This window comes from Dromaius novaehollandiae, chromosome 4, assembly GCF_036370855.1.
Source record: "Dromaius novaehollandiae isolate bDroNov1 chromosome 4, bDroNov1.hap1, whole genome shotgun sequence".
Classification (NCBI taxonomy): domain Eukaryota; kingdom Metazoa; phylum Chordata; class Aves; order Casuariiformes; family Dromaiidae; genus Dromaius; species Dromaius novaehollandiae.
The window spans coordinates 62,679,278-62,692,592 of NC_088101.1; the positions used below are offsets into that span (position 1 = coordinate 62,679,278).

At 42.4% G+C, this 13,315-nt stretch overlaps 1 protein-coding gene and 1 long non-coding RNA gene across 4 annotated transcripts in view; one reads left to right on the top strand and one right to left on the bottom strand.

The window, feature by feature from the left end:
* Window positions 1-987: 987 nt before the first annotated feature.
* LOC112979520 (uncharacterized) lies at window positions 988-8,302 on the bottom strand. Its single transcript, XR_003258192.2, has 2 exons — window positions 7,728-8,302; window positions 988-6,001 (listed from the first exon to the last, which is right to left on the bottom strand). It is a non-coding gene; the product is annotated as an uncharacterized LOC112979520 (long non-coding RNA).
* A 48-nt stretch (window positions 8,303-8,350) lies between these two features.
* PDS5A (PDS5 cohesin associated factor A) overlaps window positions 8,351-13,315 on the top strand; it is an 81,783-nt gene continuing 76,818 nt past the window's right edge. For 2 of the 3 annotated variants that reach the window (XM_064511262.1, XM_064511263.1), the window contains exons 1-2: window positions 8,351-8,643; window positions 9,419-9,589. In XM_064511262.1, the coding sequence (XP_064367332.1) occupies window positions 8,617-8,643; window positions 9,419-9,589 (198 nt within the window). In that variant the 5' untranslated portion in view covers window positions 8,351-8,616. Of the gene's footprint in view, window positions 8,771-9,418; window positions 9,590-13,315 lie in introns of all 3 variants that reach the window. The other variant, XM_064511264.1, reaches the window with a different exon arrangement.

The following is a 13,315-nucleotide window of genomic DNA, read 5'->3' on the forward strand; positions in this document are numbered from 1 at the left end:
TTAATGGTCTGAGAAACAAAGTCTATAATTTTAGAATGCTCTTAACTGAAAATATAAATGATTAGCTATAAACGTGCAGGGTCTTGAAGATGAACAGAACAGTACAGAGATATATTTAAGAAGGCAAGTGATTATGTGCTTGATACAGTGTAGTTATAGTATATTACACAGAGCACACGAGCTGCCTTGCCAAATTCAGATAGAATATAAATAGTGGTATTAGATGTTAGAAGAATTCCTAAGTGGATACATATCAGACTACTTTACAAACAGTAATCCCTCTGCTGGCATTTAATATCATCACCTTCAGTGATCACTCTGCCAACATGGGCTCTTTTTATTCATCATGGAAATCTTGACTATTGTAAACAGAATTTCTGTATTTTTAAGCATTCGTGTTTCTTGAGTCTATGCCTTTCTTGTTTCTGTATTTGTTCTTCCCTTGTCTAGTCTACTTCTGGAGGTGTCTACTCAATACCTGATAGTCTATGTTCTCTTTAGATACCAAACCATTGATTGTCCGCTTTGTTAAATACCCATTCAAATATTGGCTCAAATAACCTCAGTTATTCTCTCTGTTGACCAATGTTGTTGTTCTTAAATACTATGCACTGCCAACTTCAAACATGAAAGCTCCCTTTTTATTCCAAACATCACTTTCTTCTGCATTTTCCACTTTCACCTGTGACCATACCATTCTGGACAAAAGTCATATAGTTTTCATTGATTCTAGAGTAGGGGCCAGAGGGAACAGACATACAGAACAGCATTGTAAGTTTTAATGTTATGCTAAATGCATACAGCCAGTGGTTTGCCACATGTTCTGAATTTTGGAAAGTCTTCTTCCACTAACATTCAATTCAATTCCATGCTGCTCTATCATTATATTGTCAACGTGCTCCTTTGTCATGCTGCCTGCCAACCTGCATGTATGCAAACATCTAATACATTAACTGAAGTAGAATCATAAGGATGAAGTGACAAGAGTTGCAGACTTCAAGTGATTTTATTTTATAAAGTCAAATTGTTCTTTACAAGGGTTTGAACTTGCAGCTTTCATATTCAAGTTCCCAAATGCTTATATGGTGTAGTGTTTTAATGAATGTCCCCTCAAACAGTTCACAGAATTCACTGATTGAATCATCATTATCTGCTTTCCTAGCAGCATAAACCTAAACAATCAATATATTTCCTGACTTTGTTCAAAGGCAAATTGTAATGATTCTATTGCTCGCAGAGTCATACCCAAACACTTTGAAGCCTCCGAGTATGATAAATGCAACCCTTTTTTAAGATTCTGAATAGTACACCGCACATTTATCCATCATTGTGAAATGACCCCATCATTAGACTACAGCTCTGAGATTTCACACCCATTCATCAAACATCTTTCTTTCACCATAATGCTAAATTCCCTCTCCTCACATTTCAAGTTCATATTTATACAGTTTCATATCACACTTTCCTTTACTGCAAGCAGCAGGCATTTTCTTGGTGAAAGGATTAGCAATAGCATCGCAAATTCCATAAAACATTTCATGTTTGAAATCTCTTAATTGTAATTTGTTAGTACCACAGATTGATATGTTCCCATTTTTGAATAGATCATAGGCCAGTTCTCATCTAATTGGGGGGAAGAAGGGGCTGTGCTCAAATCATCTTCCCTCCACTAGGTAGCTGCCATGGGCTAAATACATTACCAAACTTTCCCAGTTTTCTCAGTGGCGTTTCCTCTACTAGCAATCCCATCCACTCAGCAGTTCCTCAAATCTACCTTGTTTATGATTGCCTGGTTATTCAAGTAAGTGCCACACACTGCTCTTACAACTGCAGATTTCTATGCAGCCTGGATTGACAACACCACAAAAAAAAAAAAAAATCTGGGAAGGATTTTACAAAATTGAAAACTTGAATTTGAAATAGACTCCTTTTAAGTGGTCTTTGGCTGATGACATAATGCTTTGTCATAACTGCTTATGCTGTGTAACAAGTATTAGAGAGCCAATAGAAAGATAATGAAAAATACAGACTATCCTTGAATGTTCTATAAACAAAATAATTAATAAAGTTATTTTGTTTTACATTCTATTTAATAAAAACAGAACATAAGCTAGCTTCATACTTAACAGTCTAGCTACAGAGACTGGTCATGAATTCAATTACCTGGGATCAAATATATCTATTTAGAATCTGTCCAAAAGAAACTCATGGAATTTGAAGAATAGTTGATTCAGCCATGGCTTCCCTTATAAAAGCCTGAAAAAAACATTTCATCTCAAAAAGTAGAAAGACTTGGCTGGTGAAAGGCTTAATTTTTGCTGTACCAACTTAATGAATGTGAATCCCAAGAAATTATTGATAGTGACAGGAAGAAAATTGAAGCTTTTGAGATGTGGTGCAAGCAAAGACTCTTGAATATCTCCTGGACAGAAAAAAAGATCAATGGTCATTTTAAAGATATTATTGGAGAAAAGTAGACTTGGCTGTCAGAAATGAATAGGTGTAAATGTATGTGCTTTGGACACATCAGGAGCAGAGATGGAAATAACCTTGAGAAAGTAATTATGGAATGAATGGTGACAAGTCAGCATAATAGAGAACATCTAGAAAGGAGGTGGATAGACGATATGCAGTAGATTGCTCTCACCAGTTATTGAATGCTCAATACTAGCAATGGATCAAGGAGGCTTCTAAAAATTTGGCTGTATCACCAATATACAGGTGCTAATAAATTGATTTTTTTTAACTTGCAAACAAAGGAAACATAACTGTAATTGTTCTGTCAATACAGTATTTTGTAAATTACAAGTGTATGCACAAATTTCTTATGTGACCTCAACAGCACTCATTTCTAAATGTGACTTGGTACCATAAAATCTAGTGGCAAGTATAACTGCACTATCTCCATGTGTGACTGAAAATAAGGACATTTTCAGATGGCCCACGAAAAACCCTCTTTACCAAAAAACAAAGGAAAATAACACTTAGATGGAATATGATGAGGGATCAGTTTCTGAGGAGAAAATTATCCATAGAGTATTTGGACTTTCTCTTTATTCAGAACTGTTGGTTCCCCAACTATGACTCTTCGGAGTCTCTCTCCTCTTTTCCAAAGAAGCCCTTTGTGTCTCCAGCTGACCATCTTCAAGAGGTAACGCACACAGGTCTTCCTCTAACCTTGTACGGATTTTTGCTTTGAACAAAGCAACTTACTTCTAAAACCATCTGCTGCATTTACCACATACAGGTGGGAGATTTTTTCCTCCTATCTTTGGTTGCCAATCAATGTAGCTTATGAGACATGTGCAAGTCTCTGTTTTCAGGACAAAACATGCCTCCTGATCTACTCCTCGATGAGAGTAATTTCACAGCAAATACCCTCTGGAATCGGATATATTTTGGGGCTCTTTTATTATGGCAGCCCACGTTGTGATGAAACACGCCCTTCACTCAGGTCAGTGTAACCACTGTTCTCAATATAGAACAAATGTAAAAAACAAGAATTCTTTTATAAAAATAGGTAGTTAAAACTATTAGGTGCTGTTATCTGAGATGGCAGTACACTGAAAAGTTTGATTAGAAACCTCAGGGATTTCTCTGAAGAACAATACAGCAAACTTAGAGGCTATATTAACTGGAGCAGCTGTGTGCAACTACGTACGTGAGAAAATCAACAGGTAGACACAGATATGGAGTAAAGAAGACCAGAAACAGAGACTAATACCAAAGTCAAAAAGATCAAAGAAAAAGCTTCTTTGCAAAACTGAGGACAATAAAATGATTTTCTAGAGCTTAATTTACACTGAGTTCAAAAGAACTTGTGTAGTGCAAGAAAAATTTATATTACTGAAATAAAATAGGATTTCAGAAAAAAAATCTATTCATGATCAATTTATCCTCATGCCAAAAAGCAACCTAGTAGATATTGAAAACTCACAAAATGCTAGAGCTGAAAACAAGTAATGATGATATTTTTCCTCTTGACCTATTTGACTGTTCCTTAAAAAAAATACAATACCAAAGGACCACACTCCACTACCTTGTTCTACAAAGCAGGACCTTTCAAGAGCAGAGTTTATTAGGAAGTGCTTTGCTAACCCACCAGACAGAATTTCTTACTTGTTCACCCAGGTGACTGGCAGATAAGACTTATTCTGCAGTTCATGATACACAATGGTGTCTTGATATAACTATTCAGTTCTTGATCATTCATGCTTACTGTACTAGCAAAGACCCGAGGACAACCGTTAAGGTGTTCCTTGAAATGTGCACATAGCTCACCTTAATCAACATGAATTAAGAGATTCTCCGTGCTAAAAGTAAACACTCGATACTATCTTCTGTTCCACCTGAAAGCCGTTTTGTTCTGAAAACCTTGTGCTGCATTATTTCTCCTACCAGTAATAATGCCACATTCTTCTTTTCCTGTTAGTTTCCTTTACCCTCCCCTGACACGATATAGAGAAAGGAAAAAACAGAAGTGGACTATACTTGCTCCAGAAGAGTGTTCAGCACCTTTGTTTTAGTCTGCTTATAAATTACACTTGCAATGGTAGTCTAAAATATATCAATACATGAAAAATTCCAAAGATTAAACTAAATCCATTGGTTTCAATGGAAATTTGTCCAGGTAAGGACTCAGTAAAATCTGGATAAAGATGAAAGGATTGGGTCTTATTATTAGACAGAGTCATCCATTAAAACGCAAGGGATCATGTGAATCTGGCTACAGCTGTAAAAAAAAGCAGAGTCCAAGTCAGAGCTCAGCTGCATGCTGAAATTAGAAGGGTGAAGGTCAAACAAGGAAAGGCAACAAATCAGACACTAGCGGCTGCAAACATATCTGCAAGGAGATTTCTGGACTATCCAGATTAAGAGTACCACAAGTGAGATTATCTGAAGCTTTTATGTTTGCACATTCTGGAAATTCCATGCATATATTTAAGTTAATTGGCAGTTAAGTGGTCATTCATACCTCCCTTAATTGGGTCTGATATCAGAACCACAGGCTTTGTTTTAGCCTTTTAGAATTTCAAACAGTGCAGAAGCATGTGTCCCGCTGCTTCTCTTCTGGGGAAAGATGGAGCACTGCCTAATCATCGCATGATTAGAGAATTTGTACCTACTCCTCTCTTAACAATTTGGCCTGATCATAATTTATCTGAGATTTATTCAGGACATCATATACATCTGACAGATAGTATCTGAATTAATGGCTATACTAAGATCCCTCTGTCAGTTTTAAACTAATAGTTGGCAAAATACTCCTGCTGTGGAGCTAGGTATACCAGCAAGGTTGGGCTTTGCAGGGATACCACAAATTACTGTCAGAGGACAAAGCAAAGTAATGGAGCAGCCAGCAGTAAAACTGCATCTATATTTAATGTCTAAGGACTCCAACAACATCAAGGCTGAGCAGTGGTCAAATTTTTCACACTGCTGACTAATCATATCTGTGAAAGCAGAAATCTAATGTAAACACATTACTCAGCCTTCTGCTGAGGTGTTTCATGACTTTTCCTGTGGTCTACTCCAGATACAAAATCCCGAAAGTGAGGAATCTTCAAACATTACTCCATAGTAATTGCTAACGTCACTATTTCTGAAGTCTGCAGGAAGAGAGAGAGATCTTGGTCCACAACCAGGGGTATTTCAGGGTAGGTCTTGACGAACAACTTGCCCAGGATGAAATGAAGTTTCAGTTAAATGAGCAGACTTCAGCTGGCGCTTTTGCCTTAAGTGAAATCTTTCATTGCAACATCTAACTATATGTTAGTTCCAGAGTATTTATTTCTTAGAATGCAAGAGTTTATCATATTCTTCAGCAGAAAATAAAAGCGTCTAGAACCACACACTAGGGCTCTGCACTTTGTTCAGTCTTAAATTAGACTAAAAGCAAGTTGTAGGTGCCTAGCCCCCTTATCCTTTCATTATTTTTCCCTACTTTATGACCTTTACTATCCAGGTAAAGATGGTGTCAGTTCCTATGGAAAACCTGTAACTACAAGACAAGAAGAAAATATTATGACGTAGATCATATTAATGATATACATGAAATGCCACTTTTTAAGAATACAACTTTACTTGAAAATAAACATTAGAAAACCAGGAAGTTCAGATTTCAGGCTAAATTTCTGTAACACAACACCCAAGCTCTTTCAGTTCTGCCCAAACTAGAAGCCCGACTAACATCTTCCTCGCTTTATATTTGGGTCATAAAAACATTCAGTGAAGGTCACTGCAACTCTATTTCTTGTATCGTTTTTGCTGACTTACATGCTCTCTTCTTTTTAAATCACAGACAATTCATACAGGTTTTTTATATATTTTTTTCTTTTTTTAGCAACAGAATCTATTTCTAGGATGTTTCTGATTTATTATGCTAACACAAGTGCATTAAAAATAATGAATCTACAGCTAATGAATTGCTTATGTTAGTCATCTGATTTGGGAAGCTTACCTAACGTAAGAGGTGAAAGATAAAACCCCCAAACTCCTAGAAAATATGATAGTTTTGACAGTATATATTTTTGAATTTTACTGACAACAAGTAAGAGTTGATAACTGTAGTTTTGAGTACATTGTTACCCCATTAGACATTACACCATGTCTAGCAACATCAGCTTTAAGGCAAATCTAATCTAAATGGCCGATTTTTTTTTTAAGGAAAAAAGTATTAAATACTTGGTGTTGACTTTTTTTTTTTTAAATCAGATCCCATATCCCATTCTTATGATCACCTGTCTGCTGTGAATGTATCAATCCAGTGATCCTCTAAGTCACTTAAGCCTGGGATCCATTTTTTCTAACTCTGGACTCACAACCAGATTCAAGCCTCTTGTGTGGCACCTTCTACATCTCCAAATCAGAGTCTGAGATCTCTTAAGCATTTCTTGCAATCCTCAGGCGCTTTCAGTATCATTCTTCTGAGTGGGTTTCACATAGGCTATGGACACCCAAGGTTTTCAATTTATCTCCCCCAGGACAACACGGCAGGGACACAAGGAATACAGATTTAAGAGAGACATTACTCCAGAAGCACCCAAGAAACCCTCAGTCTTTGCACGCTTTTCCTCTCACCCCTTGTCGAGGCAGACCTCGGCACACTTGGCCGTAAGCGGTGGCGCTTATTCCTTCCCACACCTTTTGGCAGGCCCTGCAGCTCCTCCTGCGCACGGCAAGGCCAGGCCCAGCCAGGCCCCGCCACGAAGGCCCGGCCAGCTCCCAGCCCACGAGGAGCCCGGTCCCTCCCGGGCTCACCCCGACCTCCTCGCTGTAGTGTCCTCTACGGACAACTCACGGGCGATTTTCAAAACTGGGAACAACAGTACTTTCAGTGGGTGTCAGTAGCCAAAAACCAATCAGCTGGAGACCTTAGATTAGTCTTGATCAGTTAAAAATGATCTTTTGGTGTCACACACCTTCTCCGAGGAGGGCAGGCATACGGAAAACACTTTATACATAAACACAGACACGCTTAACATGTAACGCTGATTCAAAGTGGACAGATATATCCTACTTCACCACTGACTTTCAAAATATATTCCACCTCCTCGAAATATGGAAGAATATTAAATTACAAAGCACATTTTTGCATGGAAGGCTCTTCTGAGTTTACTGGCAAGGGCTCCTTCAGCACGCATATTCAAGCTTCTCCTGAAGATCTGTAACTAAATTAATTTCTGAGAAACTCATCTGCTGACAACGAAGAAGAAAAATTTAGATACCAGCATGCAGAAGCGGCTCTCTCCACGATCCGTTTGAAGAAGGGCTATTTACTTCTCCCTGCCGCGGCACAGACTGCGCCACCATAAACTACTTTCCCCTATTTCGTTATTTATCGCGCCGGCCGGGCCTCGCCACCGCCAGTTACAAAATAATAAGTCGGCAGGAAACGCGGGTTCAAAGCCGTCTGGAAACCGCTCCGAGGCAGCGGCGAGGCAGGGCCCGACCCCGAGGCCCGCAGAGCCCAGCCCGGCCCGGGGCAGAGCGGCTTCCCTCTGCCGCACGCAGCGCCGCGGCCTGGCAGCCCCGGCCAGGCCTCGCCTCGGCCGCCCGCCGCCACGGGAGGGGCCCCGCCGGGCTCGGGCAGGCCGCAGCAGCCGCCGGGCCGGAGCAGCCGCCGTCCGCGGCCCGCTAGTACCGGGCCCCGGCGCCGGCGCCGCTCCGGGGCTTTTGGCGCCAAGCGGGAGGCAGCGCTGCGGCGGCCGCGCCCGGTACTGCCCGCCGCCGCCCTGCACGAGGCGCGGCGCGGCCCGGGGCCTCGCTGGCCGGCGCGGCGCGGCGGCTCCTGGCGGGGCGGCGCGGCGCGGTGCGGGCGGAGGCAGGGAGGGAAGGGGGCAGGGCGCGGAGCCTCCTCCCGGGCTGCTCTTCCGCGGCCGGACGGAGAGCGGCACTGTGTCCCCGCGGCGCACGCTCCGCCGGAGCCTCCCCCTCTCCCCGGCCGCCGCCACCGAGCAGCCTTCCCCCTCCCCCAGCCCTCCGCGAGCAGGAGCCGGAGCCGGAGCCGGAGCGGGAGTCGCCGCCGCACCGCGGAGCAGGCAGGCAGCGGGCGCCGCCGGGGCAGCGGCCGGCGGGGGCGGCGCGGCGAGCACCACCCGGCACGGAGGCTACTCAATGCTGCACCTTCCGGAGCTGCATGAGGTAAAGGCGGCTCCGGGTCCCGCTTCCCTCCCTGCGCGCCCCCGCCTCCCCGTCGCCCGCGGCCGGCGGGGGTGTGCGCGCTGCGCCGCGCCGGGGGGCTCTTTGTGGGCCCCGCCGCGGGAGTTGGGTGAGGGGCGGCGGGGCGCGGGCGGGCGGCGGGGCGCGGGCTGAGGGACATGAAGTTGCGGGAACAAAATGGAAAGTGGAGAGTGGCCTGGCCCCCGCCGCCGGGGGGGCCCCGCCGCCGCGGGGGGGCCGGCGGGGGGCCGGGGGCCGCGGGGGGTTTTGTTTGCGATCGGCGCCGCCGCCTCCCTGCCCCCTCTCCTGTCGGCTCCTCTGCCTCCCGATAGTTTTGAGGCCTAACTGTTTAGGCCTCGTCTGCCGGCCCTGGGGCTTATGTGCCGGCCTCGGAGCCCCGCGGGCGCCGGGATGGGCCCGGCCGCGGGGCCCCCGCCGCGGGTCGCCACGGCCGCTGGGGCGCGGGGCATCATTCGGCCGAGCCCCGAATTTCATTGTAAAATCGGCGGCTCCAAACTAATCGCGTCGCGCTGGAGCAGCCCCGCGGTGAAAGGAGGCGCCGAGGGGCCGGAGTCGCGGGCGGAGGCGGGGGCCTCGCCGGGGGCGGCGGCGGCCGCGGGAGGCGGCGGCCGCGGGGCCGGGGGGCTCCGTCGCCGCGGCGAGAAGCGGGGCCTTCGGTGAATTGAGGGTTAGAAATGGAAAAAGAGGGTTAGAAAGTCGTTTCTATTCTGCTGAACTTTTGTTTTCTGACCGATAGAGGCCGGTAGAGGACTGTGGAGAAGGAAAGTTTATAACCAGCAGCACCAGGATGGACTTCCCGGCTACCCAACCGAAACCGACTGCCGATGGTAAAATTATCTACTACCCTCCCGGGGTGAAGGAGATCACAGACAAAATTACCAACGATGAAGTGGTGAAACGGTTGAAGGTAAGCGTTCCTGCCCCTGCCCTCCGCGCAACTTCTGCTGCTTAAAGTAAACATTTCGTCGCAGGCGGTTCTCCGGTGGTGGTTGAAATGTCTCCTCCTCGCTGCAGACCTGCATGGGGATACTACTTTCTTGCCTTTCCTTAAAAGAGCAGGAGCCATTTTTTGCAATTCGTGACCGTGCTGCCTTGTCTAGGCGTTTGTGCGCTCTTTCAGAGCAAACATGAAAACGGTAAACTGCTAATTTGTGCATGAGATGCATCCGCATTGTTGGAGAGCAGTCTGAAGTGGAATTATAATTGCAGGAAATATTACCAACAATTTTAGTTGCAAACTGTAAGATTTCTACGGGTTCCAGCACTTTAAGCAAGCATGGTTTTATGGGGGGAACAAGTAGATCTGGTTTAGGGTATTCTTGACTAAAAAGATAGCATTGTTTACAAGCAGAGAGATGCATTTCTGGAGTTCATGGATCGAATCTTGAAATTGTTTCATATGCAAAAACTGCTTCAGGCTTTGTTATGTGATATAATTCATGTGTGTTTTTCCTATTTAGTGTAACTGGTGCTTGGTAAAGTTGCTAAATTTTCATGAGCAATAGGGATTGCTATAAAAGCATCTTCTCAGTTTGTTTGACAGTGTCCTGGGGGACTGTGAGGCTTACCTCTGTTTTTTATCTTTTTAATCCCTTTTTCCACTGGAAATATGGAATATTAAGTCATTCAATTTGTGTGGCACAATAGTGTTATTTCTTAACTCTGTGCTGAAAATTGAGATTAAAGTTAAGCATTGATCCACTATTGGCAGAGCTTATTTGTTAACACTGTGGTCTTTGGACCAGAAGGTTGTTGTAACCTAGGATTTGGTCCAGTGCCTAGGGTGGAGATGTAGAAAAAAAAGTTTTCTGAGATCAGAAATATTCTCACATCTGATTACATGGTTCCCATCACTATAGTGGCTCCATAAAGATTGAAAAACGTGAATTGTGGTCTTGGCTAGTCAGTTAGTACATCTAAATATGTCCTAACTATGAATGTGAAGAAAACATAGGCTTCAAAGCAGCAAGGTACATGTAAGTTGTTTCTTCCAAAATGAACCTCGTAGTCCGATTGCAGTTTTGAAAACTGTCTGTTGAATGTGCAAGTCTAACCTAGTATTTTCAGAACTCCAGTGGAATATTGCCAGCTACAGGAGAAGAACCTACAGTTTTGACAGAAACTTTGAATCAAAATCTGTATTGAATGGGGAGGAGTACAGTTTTGAGGTGTTCACACTAAATAGTTATTTTATTTTTTCCCAGTTGGTGAGCAATACTATTCCTAGACAATAGGAATAATAGAATTTTGAAGTCATGCATGTGTGTTTCACTGAATTCACATCTGTGTTTTGGGCATAACTTTCAGGCTAAGAGCAGGGTTTTTTTTTTTTTTTCCTAAGTTTCATTTTTTTATGAAGTGCTGTTAAGGAATTCAGAATGACCTTAAGACTGTGGACTAAATTAAAATGAAAATGAATACTTTGTTAGTGCTCCCACTGTTACAGAAGTGACAGACAAGATTTTCCTTCTCTTATCTGGGTTTGAAGGTCTTTTTGATCAGATATTGGCTTCACTGATACATCAGGAAAATTGGAAGTACTATATGTTTAACAACTAAACCAGAAATATTTTTTCTTCACATTTTTGTATTTTTTTCTCTATTATAGATATATGTACATATAATCTGTGTATATGAAACGTATGCTTCTTTATAGCAACTTGATTTAAAAAAAATCACTTTTGCATGTGGGGTATTATTATGGTGCAGTGCTTGGGATGGAAACGCTTGAAGAAATGTTGTTCAATTAAAAGATAGCTTTCCACGTCTTTAAATACAACTTGTCAATAAAGGCTACTTTTGCAAAACTTACAAGTTCAAGAACTGACCCTTGAAACTGTGTTTCTTTGCCTTTTTTCCTGGCTATATAGGACCTAAAGATGATCTGTTGTCTCTTTTTCAAAAGATCCTTGTGTAACTTAGGTTTTGACCACTAGTCTTTGGGTCAGTCAGTGCAAATTTTTGTTCTCTTACTTATTAAAGTCATGGTCAATTTAACTGGCTACAAATTTGTGTCTATATTAGCCATTTTTCTGTTATTACATCTGTGTTTGTGTGTCCAGACCTCTTCTCGTAATGAAGGCTTTTCTTATTATTGGAACTTGAGATGTTCTGGGCACCTGTCCCAGAGTGCCTCAGCAGCAGCTTTTGTGCCAAGGGCTTTTAAAACATATATATTTTTCATAAAAATATATATATATTTTAAATATTCTTTCCCACCTCTTCTTGGGGTTATGGGTAATAAAATGTAGGCCAGCTTCATCTACAGTGTTTTGATATGGTAACGTTATATTATTGGATGATAACACTAGCACTGTCCTGAACGTGGAAGTGCCTAGAATTTTAAAATCAATGTGTACCTTCTGAACGATATAGGAAGGAATAGCCTGTGGCTTGCATATGTGTAGAACGGAACACCAGGAGTTCAGGGATTTAACAGAGACAAAGGTGTTTTTGGTGTGCTACCTTACATCCATGGAGCAGGACAGTATATTATGTCTAATTTTGACTATTGAAGAAGTGGTTTTAATTATAGTGTGCCGTGGCTGGGGACAAGTGTCCATTCTACAAATCCAGTTAAGTTTAAGCCAAACTAGGCAGCTAGCAACTGGCAGAGAATTGAGGCGTCCTGTGAAGTACTTTGGCTACAAAATGATTTTCTAGGTGAATGTACCTCTTTACAGTGCATCAGTTCAAGTTATATAGTGATTGGTTTCCAGGCTGTAAAGAAAATTCCTGTCAATTCACTTAGTCAGGTTTGTGGGGAGAGGTAGCATCCTTTATTAAACCAGTAGATACAGGTGGAAAACAACAAGCAAGCTCTCAGGCACACAAGTCCTTCTTCAGGCCTAAAATTGAATTGGCAGCTAAATACAAGTTGAGAACAATTGTACTCTCAATATTATATTTCTTCCTTTAAGACAGCTGGAGGTTAAGGAAGAAGTTTTAGAAATTCAGTTTCTGCTTTGCTGCAAAGCTTCTCTACAATATCAAATACATGATTTTAATTTGGAAAATTTCAAATGTATCTCATTGCCTTGTCAAACTCAAAATTTGTATATTGTCAGTAAAATACTAAATCTTAGATATAATTTTTTTTGTTAGTCACAGGAGACTGCTTTGATGTAGTTTATATAAAACTTTTGTCATCATTGTCAGTTAAAATAAAAGTGCTATACTTAATCATCAGATACCCTTAAAATAGCCCTATCAGTTTCCATAGACTGGCTTAAAAAGCCATTTTAGGCAAAGCTAGGACTGCCACTGAAAGAAGTGGTGCTCTCTGCTGCTTGTCTCTACTTCTATTCCCTCCCCTCTCTGCAAGCATTTGTTTTGCCACATGGTAAAACTGATGGGTGAAGAGATCTGGGTTAAAATTTAGGAGAAAAATACTGTGTTAATTTTAGCCAGGATCGTTTTCTTGCCTGGTTTGTTGTGAGAGCTCACAAACACTTGTGCTGACGTAGGGGAGATAAAAGCTGCTTTCCATGGCGGTCCTTCCTTCGAGTGTTGAAGGAATTTCAATGTCAGTTTGAATGTATAAGTTTGCAAATGTTATATTTTGAAATAGTTATGCAGAAACCACACAAAATTCCCTATCTGTATTATCTTTTGTATTAAATTTTTTCAGTAA